Here is an 18,948-nt window from a genome sequence, read left to right on the forward strand (position 1 = left end):
GTACAGCAGGGAGCAAAATATTACCACTTTTGCCTTAGGTGGCGAAAGGGGGTGGGCCGCCCCCGCTTTTCAGGCATGCCTAGGTTTCAGTGATTGAGATCAGTGGTGTCTTAGAATGGTAAATCTGCCAGGAGGATTATTATCCCACCCCCCTTGTAAAGCTACCGGTACCATAATCAATGTACTTGTACCAGGATGTTTGTGTATGTGTACATGCGTGCCTGAGTAAAAAACTTAGAATGATGAAAATGTGTGCCTGCTGTGTACTTCATGCCTATGATGAAACAAGTAAGGTAAAGGGACCCCTGACCATTAGGTCCAGTCGTGACCGACTTTGGGGTTGTGGTGCTCATCTCACGTTATTGGCCGAGGGAGCTGGTGTACAGCTTCCAGGTCATGCGGCCAGCATGACGAAGTCACTTCTGGCGAACCAGAGCAGCACACGGAAATGCCGTTTACCTTCCCGCTGTAGCTATCTACTTGCACTTTTGACATGCTTTCGAAATGCTAGGTTGGCAGGAGGTGGGACCGAGCAACGGGAGCTCACCCCGTCGCAGGGATTCGAACCGCCGACCTTCTGATTGGCAAGCCCTAGGCTCTGTGGTTTAACCCGCAGCACCACCCACGTCCCGCCAAGTACTTGGAAACAAGTACTTGGCAGTAAAAGTCTTTCTTTAATTTTTAAGGCAGAGCTTTCCAAACTTCTGTATCACGACACATTAGTATGTTGACTTAAGTGTGTAGATATATCATGCGAACGCTCCCTGTGCTCCTCCCAGGGCTGGAAAGGGGTTAGTTTAACCTCTAGTTTGCTAGTAAAACTGAATTACTGTGTTGTGAAATGTATGTCTAAAAAGTGTGTCACCAACATAAAAAGTTTGGAAAGATCTGCTTTAAGGTGTCATGGGTCTTTTTTGTCCATTTTTCTGTTACCTGCAATGGCAGATTTTGGCAAAAACAGGTGACACCCCTTTGGGGGGAATGGACATAGCTCCATCAACACAGTTTCTAGCGATACCTCCTCTGTATGGTATGAACGTCCGAAGCTTTAAATTAACAGGACAACATATTACTGACATCCACACACTGTCTTGTTTTCAGAAGAAAAGCCTGACTGCTCCAAGGCCCGTTGTGAAGTACAGTTTTCTCCTCGCTGTCCAGAAGATTCTATTTTGATTGAAGGGTATGCGCCACCTGGTGAATGCTGCCCTCTACCTAGCCGCTGCGTGTGCAACCCTACAGGGTGCTTGAGGAAAGTTTGCCAACCAGGCTATTTGAATATATTGGTTTCTAAAGCATCAGGCAAGCCGGGGGAATGCTGTGACTTCTATGAATGTAAACCAGGTAATGTGTACCTTTAACCCTCCCCCCAGCCCAATTACCTCAGTGTTTATGCATATTAACCTAGAGCTGACTATCGAAAATGAACTCCCTTCGTGTGTCTCTTTTCCTGTCACTGTCTCTATCACTGCACTATCAGAGAAAATTTCACCCCAGCCAAACTCTCTCCTATCTTACAAGCTATTCAAAACAGGAACACTGATGGAATAACATATGCAAAGAAATGTGAGGCAGGTGCTACAAAACTGATTTCCCTGACTCCTTGTGTTAACAAGCTAGGTAACATAATTGTTTGATAATCATGTGCAAGCTTTCAGTCCAGTGGCAGTTAGTGCTCACTAATGATGATGATAAAACCATTTGGTGGAAAGCAGTGCATGATGAAAGCTAGACTATAACTATATTATGATCTGTGAACTGATCTCTCTTGTCTGACAGAATAACATCTCCTCTAGTGTACAAGATGTAGAGATGAATGTTTGGAATTGAACCTGTTTTGGAAACTGACAGAGAACTGAAAAATAGACCATCATGCACCTTCTCTTTCATTGGTTGTTTACGCATAAAAATAAGGGGCATTCCCAGACTGATTGAAATCAAGTCTCCTCAAGGGCAAATCCAGCTGACTTCAAAGGGACTGTCCAGTATGTGTTTTGGGATTGCAATCACCATCTAGACAGATTGAGACATCCATAAATGGGCACATACTGAATATATTGTGGCTATTTTACTTTCGTTGTTCCCGCAAGGGGACAATGACAATAAAGATATCTTATCTAATTTATTATATGTCCTTCACTCTGATGTCTCAACAATTTAAAATACAAAATTAAAAACTTAAAATTACAAAAAAGAGAGCAAAAAATAGGGTGGATCTGGTATTGGGGTCCCAAATGGTGTCTGGGCTTGAGAGGAAGCTATACAGATACATAGATAATTTGCTGCCACCAACTTGTCCCTCCCTGTACTGAAACCTTGGCTAGATTGGAATACAACTTTCATTGGTTGGATAAATGGAAGCGCAAGCACCTCATCACTAGCAGTTCCTTTTATAGAAGGAAAGTACTGGTGGTAGTGCTAAGTGCAAATGCCGGTGCGTGAAATTCACTCACTTACCTTTTGTGACTGTTTATCAGCCTCTGTGAATATTTGCAGGGAATGTAAACATACACAGAGGAAAGGAAGGAGGGATGCATGTGCACCTATTTACTTATTATGATTTTTTATTTCTCACCTTTCGGGGTAGAAGTATAAGGTGGCTTATAAGTGACATAAGTCTTTATAAGTGGCCTATAAGGTTTTTTAAACCCACAATAAACAATATCAGGATCCTTCCCCAGGGCAGTTGATGTTGGGGGCAAAGAATAGTCTAGGTGGAAACCACAGCACAACCTCCTTCATTGATAAAGGATATGACACAGACAACCTACCTCTTCCCTGTGCACACACACACATGGAAATTTACCATTGTGGATTACTGAAATTATGTCCTGTCCCTTTGCTTTCTAAACTGCTGCTGTCAGTAATTCAGCTGTCGCAAACAAACACAGCATGCTGGCTGCATTGGTTGTGTTTCACTTGGAACAGCCAGTTGGTGTGATGGCTGGCTGCTAACTAAAAGGGAATTGGATATCTAGCCACCATGAGGGAGAACTACTAGTAAGTTCTGCAATACCAATGCAGCCCCTGCAAAGCACCTAGCCTACTGTGCCAGAAATGGCCGCTCCCAAGTCTTCTGGCAACTGAGCTGCCTTTTATAAATTGTATACCACTGGTTGGCAAGTCACTTAACAACATTCCATTTTGAAATAATAAAATTAATGTTATAATGCCTCTGTCTCCAGGATAAAATTTATGGTCACCACTTTTGGCTGGAATGGTTGGAAGCTGCCCCACCTATGAGTATGTCTTGCCTCGATGTTTTGGCATATTATATAAAAACAACATACACTCTCTTCTTAATTCCAATGCACATATTCCAGAAATGTGTAACAAGACTCAAAATGGGGTTTAAAGATTGCACATATCAGTTGTACTTGCTTCAGAGTTAATATGCAAATATCAGAATTATATGTTATATTAATGCATGGAAGCAGGCATAATTACCCTCCCCACCTACTTGATATGTGATAAACCTTTGAGAATTTAGGTTTGGGGACTGTTGGTTGGCATATGTCCTTGTCTGCATTTGCAATCCTCCAGAAGCTGGTGTTGAAGTATTATGGTTGGCATTCAGTGACCTTTGTACCATATTATTCTATCTATCTGTCTGTCTATCTAATCCTTGTACACTGCCCAATAACCAAAGTTCTTTGGGTAGTTTACAGTGAACATTAAAACTACAAGAAGGAACGATTTATGAAATCTAAAAGAGAATTAAAAAGCACAATACAGGTCCAAAAACAAGCAGTACAGTACAGTACAGTACAGTACTGTAAAATATCTAAGAAATCTAAGAAGTACTGTAAAATATCTAAGAAATACTAAAATGCTTCTAAAAAGCCTGAGAAAATGATAATGTATTCACCTGGTGACAAAAGGACTTAAGTGTAGGTGCCAGGTGAGCATCTCTGTGGGGAGCATTCTGTAGGCCCTCTGTTTAGTAGCTGTCTGCCTCACCTCATTTGGCAAGGGCACCTGAGGATTGCTTTATTTTTTCTGGCCATATATAAATGGAAGGAGACACTCCTCCAGGTACCCTGTGAAATAATTGGACTCTTTATTGTCATTTTTTCTAAAGTAATGCGAGTTCTAATCAATTTTTAAATATATTTTTCTTCCAACAGTGTTCAGCATAGACTGTAGCACAGTAGAATGTCCTCCTGTCCAGCAAGTTGCTTGCCCCTTGGATAGCTATGAAACTCAAGTCAGGCTGACAGCTGATGGATGTTGTACTCTCCCTACCAGGTTTGTTATACATTTGATACAAGACTTTTAACAGTCACTGCATTTAAGGTTTCTACTTAAGAACTCAAAGCAGTTGTGATACAAATACCAAAGGAGTACTGAGCATCACTGTTGCTCAGTCTAGATGATTTTACATAACAGTTGAATTCTTATTGAAGATTTGGGAGGTGTATGTTATGCAATTGCTGTGTGAAAGTGTTAATGACTAAAATGGAATTAGTAACTGCTTTGACTTCTGAAATAAGATATAGGAGAAGAATTAGTGACTGAATCTTTTCTTTAACTAAAACCTTTGGGGGTGGGATTTGACATGTTTCTCATTCATGTAAAAATAGGAGTAATTTTAGCTCGCAGTTCTCATGTTTTTATTAGCCTTAACTTAGTAACTTATTTAGAAAAGCTGTACAGAAATAGCATATTTTATAGATGGGAACAACACAAGGAGAGAACTAGATGTCCTACAGTTTTATTTCCAAACACAAGGAGCGAACTTAATGTCACGTAGCTTTTTTTTTAATGTACCTATTTGGTTATATAGAAGTATAAGATTAAACTTGGTTGCATAGAGGATGCCCCTGAATCTTGGGATATGATGGTACCAATAAAGACCTCCTGGTAAGAAGCTGTACATCTTTTTCAGATTCAATCTTGCAACAATAATTTATGACCTAACCCAGGCACCCCCAAAGTTCGGCCCTCCAGATGTTTTGGACTACAATACCCATCATCCCTGACCACTGGTCCTGTTAGCTAGGAATCATGGGAGTTGTACGCCAAAACATCTGGAGGGCCGCAGTTTGGGGATGCCTGACCTAACCTCAAGTCTTGACTACAGTAATGTGGTATATATGAACTATAGGGCATTTCTGGGTTCTCTAACTTGATATTGTAAGACGAAGCAGATCCTGAGAGTGTCCCAGCAACTGCTTCACAAAGGTTCCACATATCTTATCCAAATACTACCATTCCTGTCATGTGTTCAGCAACCAAGAACCGTCACGTGCCGAGGACCTGGAATCTAATCCCACTGTAGATAATTCTCTGGTCCAAGAAATTACCTGATGTGGCAAGATAAAAGAGTCTAAAAACAGCACAAAATATAACAGTAAATGAGTTTAGAAATTATTCTGCTATATAGTATTTAGGAACTTGTGACACGGGGACTGAAATCATACATTTCACTGGGTATCTAACATTGATTGCTGTCTTGTTCTTAAACATTCTTACGTATCTTGATTTCAAACAGTATAATCATTTAGTTGTGGAAAGAGTGACAGCAGGACAGGAAATTTGTTCTCTGAAATAGTTTTAAAGCTGTCTTACAGTATTAATGTTGCAGTAGAATTTCAGATACTCCTCAATCCAGAGTAATTACTTTCATTCTTATAACTATAAGTAAAAGTTCTTGGTAAACTACCGATGGCAATGCATTCAGAAGTCCTAGTACAAAATGCATGCTTACCCATGTCCCAGACTGATGCATAGAAAATGTTGCATTTTATGTCAACTGACTTAAGTGGTTATTTTAATCCTCTTCCTCATTGCATTTCTGTTAGTTTATTCCAATCTTTAATCTCCACTTACTTGTTTTGATTATCACATTCGCTTCTCTACTGCTTCTTTTTGTTAGGTTCACAATTCTTAAGTGAGCTGTGTGTTAAGCATATACTAATAATTCCTGATAGAAGTTTTTAGCTTCTTTAATAATCACTCTTGCTTCCTAGCCATTTATGAAAACAGAAGGGAAAATTATTAGTACTCAATGTCTAGAGTCTCATCATACATTGTGCTTCCATTTCTTCTTGGTATAAAGTGTATATTCATTTTATTCCTCCTTTTTCTGTATAGTCATAGCTAACCAGCGAAATAATTGGTAGTAGTGTTAGGTTTATGCTGAAAAAGCAAGAAACACCACAAAACAATTGCTCTATCATTGCAGTATCTGTATAGTCAGAATAATAATGCCTAAAGGACTCTTCCATCCTACCAACAAAAAAATCTTCTGACAATTATTGAGAACAGTTATTGTTCATTTTATTTATTCTGTGTGCTAGGCTTGGTGAGATGGTTTACCCATGGTTGCACATCCCAGCCCTACTCTTGCCAAAAGGGTGAGCCGTTTTGGTGACATTGCACCTCAGTGACTGCTTGATTTCAAGTAGTTTGCCAGGGTAGGTTCCAGGCTTGTTGCTCCCATCCTTCTCTCAAATGGCTGTGGGAAGAGAGAGTACACTCTGCACTCTGCTCTTCAGTACTCCTTAGATGTCGTAAGTGTCAGATAAGGGGAAACATTTCCATAGAAAGGGGAGACAGCATTAAAAAAAATCCTTATTCTGCCCCTGCTAATCTATTTGTCTGTCCTATTTATGTTGTATATCACTTGATGCTTTTGTTCTTGACCTATTATGATAAAAAATATTATATTTCATTACACTTAACAAGTTGGATGTGCTTCAATTTATTTATTTTAGCAATTGAATTCTAACCTTCATCAAAAGATCTCAGGGCAGATAACAAGATTAAAAACACACCCAAAAATGAATAAAAACACAATATACTAATTAGTTTAATCTCATCAAAAGAGCTTCACTGTACTACAGAGGTCACACATTTTATTACCCACTGGCCTGACAAAAGCTGGCACAAGGAATTAAAAATTACTCACAGGACTTGTGGAGAGCTGTTCAAATTTATTTTCTTAAATCTAACTACAGTACTGTATATTATAGTCTGAAGGCACAGGAGACCAGCACCTTGCTGAAGCTAAGCAATTCTAGATCTGTTCATTGCCTGAATAGGGGACTGTAATAATAATAGCCATGAAGGTGTGGCAGAAATTTAAGAAATTCATAAATATTATTTTCATGCTTTCTGTAAGTTAATAATAAATACAAAATGCTATTCTGTTGAATGTTCCTGTATACTTAGTGATTTGATCTTAATCTAACCCCAAATACAGATTCACCCTTGTTGATTAGCAACCAATAAAAACATGGAACAAATAAAGCAGTAAACATTCCAGATAATACAACATTGAGTAATGAAATCTGATTTGCCACCCTCCCCACTTTTGACATAACTAACTAATCTCTCTTTAAAAAAAAAAGTGCTAATTTTGTTCAGTAGGAGCATATTGTGAGAGAGACTATATGAAGGGATGGGTGACCATTGTTTGCCTCAAAACTATTGGGGATTTGTAGTCTTTGTGACTGCTCACAAACCAGTGAGGGATTTTCAAGAGCTTCCATTGTAAACCACATTGACATTTTTTTAATGATATGTATAGCAATACAGGCAGCGACCATTTGTGCATGTCCAGTTGACGCATGGCTGCCAAAGCACAGGTCCTTTTGGACCCGGAAGAGGACAGAACAGGGTGGAGAGGGCTTAGGCACACTCCACCAATGTGCACAGGGGTAAGGAACGGAATTTATGTACAAAACGGTTGCTGCTTTATATACATATTTTTATAAATAAAAATAAAGTTGCTGTGAGTTATTTCTCTTGTATAAAGCAACTAGCAAATGCAAATAATAATCTTAAACACGACGGTATGGTTAGAGATACCATCTTATTCTGTGTGGGAATAGTTTGGGCCTCATGGCACAGATCTCTCAGCCCTATCAGTACAGGATACTTTAAACTGTTTGGGAGAGGGGGTTATAGATTAATTAGGAATAGAGCAAGTACCTTTCTTCTGACCCTGAATTGGTCAGGACCCTAATAAGATTATAGTATACAGGGTAAGTTGGGGTGCTGAGTGTCAGGGATGCACAGAAACTAGCTTTTCTTCATTGCTTGGGAGTTGCCCAAGCAATTAAAAGTCCCTGTCTTATTGGAGGCAATACTGATTTATTTAGGTGGTAAAATGGCATTTTTCTACTAAATGAGGGAGGGGGGAATCTGCTGCCACAGTTAAATTCTCTTCCCCTGTGCTGAAATTTTTCAAACAGTCCCCCTCTACCCCACATATATTTTCAGCAATTTTCAGTATGTTCGTAGTTAATATGGTACCCTTCAGATGTTGTTAGGCTTCAGCTCCCATCAGCCCCAACTAGCAAAGATACTGATCAGGGGTGGTGGGAGGTTACCACATTGGTTACCCCTATCTAATACATAAGTATATGATGTTTTATTCTTAAAGGATGATTCCATATTCTTTTCTCACTTCAACTCTCCTCTGGATGGTTATCTCAGGGATTAGCATTCATGATGTTAAAAATAATTTGCAAATGTCTTCCGTGCTGCCGTCTCTTTAAAGAGAGGTTTTTTCATCCTTTTGTATATCTCAGAAACCTCCTAAGTACTCATTGTAGATAGATTAGAGCTTTGGACTTGTTTGGACAGTTTAAGGTTTATTATCCATATGTGTTTGAAAAGCTATTGACCAGAAAATGTCTGGGGTGGGCTGTTGTTCACTTTACATGAATGAGGCTGAAATGAATTGTATAAGTAAACTTTAAATGTTGATGGTTGAGTTTGCGACACTGTCCTTGGACCTCTGAAAGATTTATACAGATCTTAATTACTCATGTCACCTTATGTTACATTTCCATGCCATTTCAAATTAAATGTCACATCACAGTTAAGAGAATGAGTTGCTAGAGATAGTGTTAGTAATATTTAAGCAGTTTTGTAGTATAGAATGCTCCTTCATCATTATCTTGATGATTCTCCCAAAAAACCCTGTGGGGTACAGTGGTACTTCAGGTTACAGACTCCGCTAACCCAGAAATAGTACCTCGGGTTAAGAACTTTGCTTCAGGATGAGAACAGAAATCGTGCAGCGGCAGCGGAAGGCCCCATTAGCTAAAGTGGTACCTCAGGTTAAGAACAGTTTCAGGTTAAGAACAGACCTCCAGAACGAATTAAGGTCTTAACCCGAGGTACAATGGTTTTTATGGAATTAGTGACTTTTCAACAGACCTACCTCTGCTTGGGATGTATGTAAGATTTGGAACGCCTGTCTTCTGATCAAAGCCAAGCATTGTCCATTGGAACAAGTGTTAAATCTCATTTACTGTGTTGTGTTTTAAATAGTCATGTTGTCTTTTATTATGTAACTGCAGAAAACCAACTTGCTATCACCAGCTGTTTCCCCCCATGTTTGTGCTTTCCCTCCCTCATATGTTGCCTCACTTATTTATGGAGCTTTCAATGCTTCGGTTTCAGGTGCGAATGTCTCTCTGGTTTATGTGGTGTTCCAAAATGCGAGGCAGGCTACATCCCCCAAATAGTGTCACGTGGAGACGGAACACCTGGCAAGTGCTGTGATGTCTTTGAATGTGTCAATGGTATGTTACGTTCTCTGTATTTGGGCTGAACATTTTGAGGAGTTTGGTTTATGACTAATTTAGATACGTTGTCCAAAATGGGGCACAAGTAGAAACTATATATAAGTTTCCATAGGACAATATTCCTCCTGAAAACTTGTAGGGTATTAAAACTTAACCTTATTTAGTAGGGATCTGTGCATACTGGGTATGATAGGGTACTTCTATGAAATAATTATTTTTCAGAAAAAAAGAAGCATACAATACAACAATACGAAAGCCATTTTAAATATCCCATAGCCATAGATTAATTTAAAACTCCTTGAACACACTACCAGAACCTTCGACGATGACACTGAAAAGCCCCAGTGAATGCTCAGAGATAGCCAGATAACTCTCTAGATTCTGGCTCACAAATTTAGGAAAGAATTGGGATTTAGGAAAAATTTAGGAAAAAAATCTCAGTTAACTGAGATTTACTGCTAGATGTCAGCATTACCTGTTATGCATTACTTTCTACTGGGATTGCTAACCTATGACCCTCCAGATGTTTTTAAATTCCACCTCTCATCAGCTTCACCTAGCATGCCCAGTTGCCAGGGATGATGAGACTTATAGTCCAGCAACATCTGGAGGGGCACAGTTTAGCTATCCCTGACCTACTAGTTCCCAAAATATCAATAATAAACAATAAGTATCGACAAAACTACTATAAATGTTCAGTCTGTGCATCTCAGTATTAGATTAATTAAATAGTAGTTTAAATTTAATTAAATCTGGGACAGATGGCAAGAGCAAAAACAAATCAGTTTAAAACAAAATAAAACCATTTGAATGAAGTATTTAAGAAAGATACGAAATGAGGGTTTGGGAAACAAATATCACAATTGGAGAGAGATCTGTTGGACTGTAATGTTAAAGTGCTGTCTAAAATGTATAAGATATTATTGGATTAGGAGACAAAGGATGAGCAAGTAAAATCTTCAATGATACATTGGGCAATAGATATTGATATGAACCCAGATTTAGATGTACGTAATTCTAAGTTAAACCATGGCTTAGGGCAGTAGCAGCAGAATGAGGGGAGAGCAAAGCTGCCACAATTTTTGCTGTGAGAGCCGACATGCTTGCTCGTTTATGCTTAGCCAGGGTTTGACTTAGCGTTAAGGGTGAACAGGCCTCTCTAGAATTATAATCTCTAGAATTTTTGATGTTTTCTACCATCTCTCTTTATAATGTTACATTTCATATCTTTGAGTTCATAGGGACACGTGCTATTTTAATTACTCTTTGAGATGATGCTGTGTAATTATAACATGTAAACCAAGTAAACATTAATATACTTTTCCTAAGTACCAGGCAAGATGCAGGTATTCTAGTGAAGCATCTTTTGTTTGCTTGATATAAAAAAACACATCAAAGATCACAAACAAAATGATATGATAGAATAATAACTCTCATTGTAAGAGTTACAGGTAGGTAGCCGTGTTGGTCTGGATCGAAGTAAAATAAAATAAAAATTCCTTCAGTAGCACCTTAAAGACCAACTAAGTTTTTATTTTGGTATGAGCTTTCATGTGCATGCACACTTCTTCAGATACCTGAAGAAGTGTGCATGCACACGAAAGCTCATACCAAAATAAAAACTTAGTTGGTCTTTAAGGTGCTACTGAAGGAATTTTTATTTTATTCTCATTGTAAGAATTATGTTACAAAAAGCACCACTGCTGAAATAATGTTTACTATACAAATAACAACTCAAACTAATAAATGTATAGTATGCTACTGGGCTATAGATCTAACAACGGTGAAGTTATGCCTGTAAAAGGCAAACTCAATTAAGGATTATTATTTTATTCTTTCTTTCTCTCTTTTCCTGAAATTTCTGTTCATGCTATATACCGCTCCTTAATGAATGTTACTGTGCAAATATGTGTTTTAAAATCAGTATCCTTTAGGGGTTCAATATCCAAAGTCATAAAGTTATAAATATAGCAGAGGTTCTTTATTTAAAGTTAGATCTTCTGGCTTCTGGCCAGATGCAGCCCACTCACAATCCCTTCCATCCTGTGCCTACTCCTTGCCCCCACCCACTGGTTACCAATGGAAAAGGTGTGCTTCACTTGAAGTAGCGGCTCCTGAAGCACCCTCGATCATCTTTTCATTTTGAAGAGCAAGAGATTGGGAAGCAAGCTGAGTACCTCATAGTGGTGGTTCCTGAAACTTCACACATACACATAAACACACCCCCCTGGGTCAGAGGGAAATCCATGCTCCAAATAATGATAAAGAGAATGAAGTGAGCATACTCTGTAGGAGACCTAGGTGCTTTGCAAGTCTAGATTTCCCCCCTGTTTTCTGGCAGAGAAGGAAGCACTGAGGGAAAGAGTAGATGAGGGCAAAGCAGGGCTTGATTTCTGGTCTCAAGTTTATCTGTAATCACGTTTTCTGATCTAGAAAGCGATCCTGAAAGTCTCCCAAGTTTGTGTGGACTGGCTGCTGCTGTTCAGTGATGGTATCAATGCACCCAGGCTAGAGCAGGAGATGGCAGTGTGATCCTTCCCTTGTGGGAAGGGTGGATATGATCTTAGGAGGTGTGATGGTGGTGATCTTGAGAAAAAGAATGAGAGATGATGATGATTTTGAGAGAAATTGTGTGGGAGGTTCTAGCTCACTCACTTTTGGTTCTGGCCCTGTCCAGCACTAGCATGCAGCTCTGAACAAATTACCCAAGAGGAAATGTGGGCTTTCACCCAGTGGTGGTGGTACCTGTTTTGAAAAGACAAAAGAAGTTGTTTGACGGTAATTACAGTATTATGATGACTATTTGGGCTGGCAGTGTAGCATCAGGTAAAATAAAATTCACCCTGCAGAATTGGAAGGACTATAGCTAAGTGGTAGAGCATCTGTGTTGCATACAAAAGGTCCCTCCTTCAATCCTCAGGTAGGGACTCCTGCCTGAAACTTTGGAGAGTCACTGCCAGTGAATGTAGACCATAATGAGCTAGATGAACCAGTGGTCTGAGGTAACTTCCTGTAGTGTTACAGAATAAAACACATTATTTATGTGGAATTTAGCAGCTACTAATGATCATAGCTGCAAAAGCAGATTTAAGATAGGTTAGGTAGGACATTTAGGCAACAGATATCCCACGAGTATGCTACATGGCTTAGTGAAGGAAAAAGAACTTCCTGCTGATAATCTGCTGAATTAAATACAAAAATGTCATCCAGGGTTCATAGCAATCAAAAAGACGCTGCAGTCACCTTTTGTCTGCAAAGAAATGTCTGCACTTTTTTGTTTTCCTAATGTGTTCTGACTTCTAAAACGGTTGGAGTAAGATGATCTTGCTCTTAACAGACTTTAATCACCTTTTAAAAACATTATCTGAGTTCCAGTAACTTTCCAGACGTAGTGCAGTTTCTGTTAATTAATCCAATAGTGTACCCTCAAATATTCTCTGTTTCTGTTCATTGCACTGAAATAACTCCCTTCAGTGTCAATACAAATAGCTAAATCCTAAGAAACCCCAGGCATATATGAAAGCCAGGATGGTCCAATGGACAGACAGAATTGCCAGACAACATAGATATGTTAACTCCTGACCCGGAGATACTTGGGCTGCTTTGATCCACCTGCTGTTCCTAAGCTCCAGGTACATCTGGGGTTTGCTTGAGCTGAAAGAGGCACAGGCAGCAGTGTAGTGTAGAAGTTGCAAAAAGGTGCACTGATGTTTCACTGCAAACATAGACTCTTCTGAAATCATTAAGATTCAACAAATCATTATGAGGCATTCTAAATTGAAAGGCTGTGAGACAAAGGACTATTTGTCACACCCCAATACCCATAATGTTTAGCTATATATCAGCTACCTTTCTGTTAACCGAGTGAATGGGGGTTGTGGTTTGTTTTTAATATAATCAGAGTGAAAGACTGCATGATTTGCATGCAGAAAATGCTAGGTTCAATACTAGTCTGAAATCTAGAGAGCCATTGCCATTCGGTGTAAGTACCAAGTTAGACCAATGGTCTGACTCCATAATGAGAAAGCTTTATTTACTCATACAGAATCTTAGGATTCAGCTATACAGCTGCAAATAAAACGTTTTAAGTGCAGTATACAATGTAAAAATAGATGGTGATGATGAACCTTATGGAAAATTCAATGTATTTTTAAAAACGCTTTAAAAATGCATTTTCAGAATGTTTTTAATATGTGAGTAGATTCCAACTTAGTGTTTTCAAAGTGCTAGGTATACATTATCACAGTAGTACTTGCAGCAACTCTGTGAGATCGATCCGTATTGTTTTTTTCCTTTATTGCCAGTGAAGAAGCTAAGCCTGAAAGAGTGTGTTGCTAGCTCAAAGCCACCTTGAATTGGAGATGTCTGTGTCACTGCACATTCTGTGGTTTAATGTTGTTTAATGTCCATGTGCCCTTTGGAAAATTTAAATAGCAGTCATTGAATCCCCCAATTAGGATTGTAGGATTGGACCACAACCGGGAGGGAGAGCTTAATGCATCCCCTGGGTCAGTCACAACGAATTTTCATTAAGAGGGAATTTCCTGTTGGGCTAGGTGGGAGTTGCCTTCCCAATGTAAATAAATTCAAAAGGGCATTTTTTTGGTCAGGGCTACAGTGCAGGCACAGGGAAAGGCTCCCCCCTCACTTCCTGGTTGGGGGCCCTGGTGCTGCTCTTTACAATTTTAAAGGTATACATGCAACATTACAGCAGGTGTTTAATGTTGCATCTAATTTGGCCTGAAGCTGCTGTGGTATGTTAGCTTCCCTTAAGAATAGACAATATTTAAACATTCTTAGGCAATTTATCCTTGAGATGAATCAGTAAAATAATTCATTTTCATGTGCCACTCTTGAATATGAATGTTTCCAGGATAATTGATAAAAAATAAAATAAAAATTAGGGTAGTGGAACCAATCAACCAATAATTAGCAATACAGTGGTACCTCGGCTTACGAAGGCGATCCGTTCCGCGGCGCTCTTCGGAAGTCTAATCCTTCGGAAGTCGAAGCGTCCATTTTGCACATGCGCAAAGCGTGATTTTGCGCATGCAGTGAAAATACTTCCGGGTTTGCGGACTTCATAAGTTGAAACCTTCGAAAGTCGAGGCATTTGTAAGTCGAGGTACCACTGTATGTTTCGACAGAGACTTTTTCCTGGCATAAGTGTTTGTAGTACATAAAGGTAGAATGGGGTTTGGCATATAAATTGGGCTCAGATAAAAGGGCAGGAGTGCTGCCAAATAATGCAATGTGGAGGCTTGCCATGACATTTGATCCAATGAAGGAAATTTATCCCAAATTTATATGTGTGAAACCAGCATAGTCATGAGCATTTTTTAAAAAATACATCTTTATTGAAATTCTCCTGTAAAGTATATAAACAAATAAAATGTAAAATGAACAGCAACAGTCCTATTTCATTAAACAAAAGAAAACATGGGCTGGGTGTTCACCAGCAAACTCTGGTAGCAGAACTAAAACAAGAGAGATAAATATCACCCTACGGCCTCACAGTAAAGAGGCTGTATATAGAACTTTTTGTTTCTGCACCCTGAATGTCTTCCGACTTTTTTAAAAGGCCTAGCCCAGGTGTGATGAAGCTGAGGCTAAGTTCAGAATAAGTGGCTCTTTCCTTGATAGATGGATGGAGTAGCTGGAGTATACCAGTAGTCCTTCTGTCACTTTCATTCTTTTTTATAATTGTAGATGTAGAACATGCCCTAGAACAGGCACCCCCAAACTGTGGCCCTCCAGATGTTTTGGCCTACAACTCCCATGATCCCTAGCTAACAGGACCAGTGGTCGGGGAAGATGGGAACTGTAGTCCAAAACATCTGGAGGGCCGAAGTTTGGGGATGCCTGCCCTAGAATATGCAGCTGCCATCCAGAAAAAAAATACCCTACAAGCTTAAGTCCCCCCTGAAAACCGTTCCTGAACGTTGGGGGACCCTTCAGAACAAAATAGGATGTATCATGGAGGACTACAGTAGGTGAAGGTAGGATTAGCAAAAATCACGTTCCGCAGCTTTCACAAGTAGGAGCACTTTCAGCTGAGCTGAGGCACTTTCAGCCTGGTATATATTGAGTAAACTGTGAAACGTTTCAGAAACAAAAATCCAGATTTTTTTTTATACCAAGGAGTAGATAGTCATATATCTGAGAATTTCATGAGTTAAGTCACTATGCTTTTTATAGCCAAGCACCTTCATGAAAAGTTATTTTGTTGTTGTTGTTGTTGTTGCTATTTTCAGAAGTGAAGCCAGCTTGTATATTTAATAGTGTGGAATATTATGATGGAGATATGTTTCGAATGGATGCCTGCCGGTTTTGTCGATGCCAAGGTGGTGTGTCTATTTGTTTCTCGGCACAGTGTGGTGAGCTACATTGTGACAGATACTATGTACCAGAAGGAGAATGCTGTCCAGTATGTGAAGGTAATTATTATTAATAATTTATTAATATTATTATTGCTCTGGTGCTATTTGAATTTGATTTAAATACAGTTGACTCACAACTTGCATGCATTTAACTTCAGCTTACCATGTTTGGTGGCCAGCCAGCTGCGATTGCACAAATTAAATGCATGCAAGGTGGAGAGCTTGAAAGCTCTCAGGCTTGCTTACTGAGCACTGGGAAGGTCTCATGAGATCTCACAGGACCATCTGAGATCTTGTGAAACCTCTAGAGCCCAGTAAGCAAACCAGAGAGTTTAAAACTGCTATCTGGGCTGGTTTTCCCTGTCACAGAAAGCACTTTTAAGCTCTCTGCCTTGCTTACTGGGCTCTGGGAAAGTCTCAAATGGGCCCTGGGATCTCACTGAAGTCTCCCAGAGTCCAGTAAGCAAGGCTCCACCGGGGGCAAGGCCCACTCAGCACACTGGCTTCAGGAAGGTTGGCAAGGTCACATGGATGTGGTTCTGGGCTTGTTCTAGCTATACACGGTTTCAGCTTTACATGCAGCCCCTGGAAGCTAACCCCTGCACAAGTTGTGAGTCGTCATAGATTTTAGGATTATTTAATGTGTTGAAGCGATAGCTCAAAATTCCTAGCAAAAGAACCTTGAAATTGGGACGGCTGCTCTGGATGCCATTCACTTCCTTGATACCCCAAGAGTTTTATAAATAATCTGAATTATCTCTAGTGCTTATATATCTTCTGCAAATGTATTATTTCTGTCAGTTTTCCTTATTAAAAGAGAGTCCAATTCATAAAGTTCTGTAAAAATATAATTCACAGTTGATAACATTTGGGAAAGATAAATTACATTTTTGACACTTTTAAAGCTGTGCAGCCTTGCTGTTGTAATGAATATCAGTGTGGTTTTGTAATAAATTATTTTTAATCCTGTGTTGATATTCTCTCAGAATGTTCAAAATGCTATATTATCAACAAAACATATGTATCAAAACACTACAAATAAACTGAACCATTTTGATGTGGTTTGGGGGTTGTTGTTTTTAGATTCCATTTCTCCCGTTAGTAACCCTGCTGGGTGTTACGCTAATGGCCAGATTCAAGCACACGGTGACCGCTGGAGGGAAGATGACTGCACTTTCTGCCAATGTATCAATGGAGAATCTCACTGTGTTGCCACAGCCTGTGGACAGAGCTGCTTGAATCCTGTAAAAGTGCCTGGGGAATGCTGTCCAATGTGTGAAGGTAAGACATGGAGAATGCAAAATAAGATTTTAAGAATTGGCATAAAAACTTTTCTAGTGTTAATTTTCGATACAGTGCTGGAGTTACTGTTAACATTCAGAGGAGCTTCTCTAGTATGTGACCTCAGCCAGGCATGGATTATATACCGGTAGTGAACATGATGACCGTAACTTCAGGTAGCCAAATTAGAGCAACTAGGTGCCAACTTTCCTGAGGGCACATGAAGCCTTCCCATTTCCCACACTGCATAGGAGGAAGAAGGAACACATCTTTATCAGTCAGAAATTTTCACTGCTTTATCATATTTGCTGGTAGTTTTGTTGCCCACCAGTGTTTTGTGCTCTCTTCTAGATGCAGATTCAGGTCCCCATCCCTACTGCTTTGCAATCAGCCATTGAAATTCAGCTAGTTTCTGACTGGGTACATTGCCTCCCTTGCCCTGACAAGGGGGGCATGTTTGTTTTCCCTTCTGTTATGCACCCATCTTCTGAATACCATCAGATCAGGTTTGACTATGTGATAATAGTAGTGAAAGCAAACAAAGCCCCCTCCCATTGCCCTCACTCTGAATTGGGGGGGGGAGGGAGAGGATACATTTCTGTTGCCCAGGTAACTGGGTGATTCTTTCTGTAATTCTTCTTTGACACTTTCTTGCAGGAATACAAATGCCATGAAAAGGGGCTGTATTTCATAGTGGGGGACGGTGAACATTTTCATGAATGTACTTCCCATTGCAACTTAGTAGTTGTTTGAGTACTGTTGATTAGGAGTGAAAAAATGAGAAGGTGCCAAGTATCTGAAGATGTTCCATTTTCTGAAACATTGGAAAGTATTTCTCTCAAAAAACACGTCCTGTTTTCTGTTCAGTACTCTCATCACTAATATTATTAGCTTTGGATGATAGATCTAATGGATTTGCAACAAGACTGAATTGGCTTCAAAACAACATTGTTTCTGAAAGAAATGAATTTTATTTCAGGCTCCCCACTATAAAATATATTTTAAAAATTTAGGCTTCTGAAAATAAGAACATGAGAACCAAAAATATGCTCCCCCCCCATTTTTTTTAAGGTTTTTTGTGGTTTTAGATACTTTCAGAGCACTAGCTCTGCAGCTGTTCAGAATTCTAAGAGGCCAAATTTGTGATAGGTTAGCTTAGCAACAAGCCACACTCCTGATTGACTTTCCTTTTTTGATGCCCACGGTGACTCACAGAGAGCCAGGCCTTTGGCTAGATACCTCAGGTGAAATTTATTTATTTTTTAACCTGAATTCCATGGTGAAGAGCACTCTCACTTGTGGCAGTTTGCCATGATTTCAAATGATCAGTCTTGGAACCTTTTTCAGAAAAAGGACACACAATGCTTGAACCATACATAGCTATGGGAGTGCATTGGTTTAGACATTGTTTTGGGAAAGTATTCCTGAACTGATATGCATCTTGTGAAGTTGGTGAATCTGTGTTGTCCTTCATATAAAAAGCTGAGAAGGTGGAGGTATGTTGAAAAAAGAGAAAAGAGAGATGAATGCAACTCTGTTCCAGGCTTGTCCATAGTCATGTCTGCTCTGTTGGGAGAGTTTTCATGTTTCTTCCTTTGCCTCTATTGTTGCTGTAGAATATCACCTCCTTTGTGAATTCTTTGCTTTTATTTCTTCTGTAAAGTTTTAATTAAAGGACCAAACCAAGCAATGCAGCCTTAAAAACACTTTGTTGTTTCTGCATTAGGAATTTGGGCACCAGG

At 39.5% G+C, this 18,948-nt stretch overlaps 1 protein-coding gene across 4 annotated transcripts in view; it reads left to right on the forward strand.

Annotated features, from left to right (window-relative positions):
- CRIM1 (cysteine rich transmembrane BMP regulator 1) overlaps window positions 1-18,948 on the forward strand; it is a 131,909-nt gene that overhangs the window by 73,821 nt on the left and 39,140 nt on the right. For 2 of the 4 annotated variants that reach the window (XM_035108298.3, XM_035108299.3), the window contains 5 exons: window positions 1,102-1,344; window positions 4,128-4,248; window positions 9,421-9,542; window positions 15,800-15,982; window positions 17,009-17,206. In XM_035108298.3, coding sequence (XP_034964189.3) covers window positions 1,102-1,344; window positions 4,128-4,248; window positions 9,421-9,542; window positions 15,800-15,982; window positions 17,009-17,206 — 867 coding nt within the window. The remainder of the gene's footprint in view (window positions 1-1,101; window positions 1,345-4,127; window positions 4,249-9,420; window positions 9,543-15,799; window positions 15,983-17,008; window positions 17,207-18,948) is intronic. The other 2 variants (XM_060272897.2, XM_088666510.1) reach the window with 1 other exon arrangement.

This window comes from Zootoca vivipara, chromosome 3 (assembly GCF_965207765.1).
Source record: "Zootoca vivipara chromosome 3, rZooViv2.hap1.1, whole genome shotgun sequence".
NCBI lineage: Eukaryota > Metazoa > Chordata > Lepidosauria > Squamata > Lacertidae > Zootoca > Zootoca vivipara.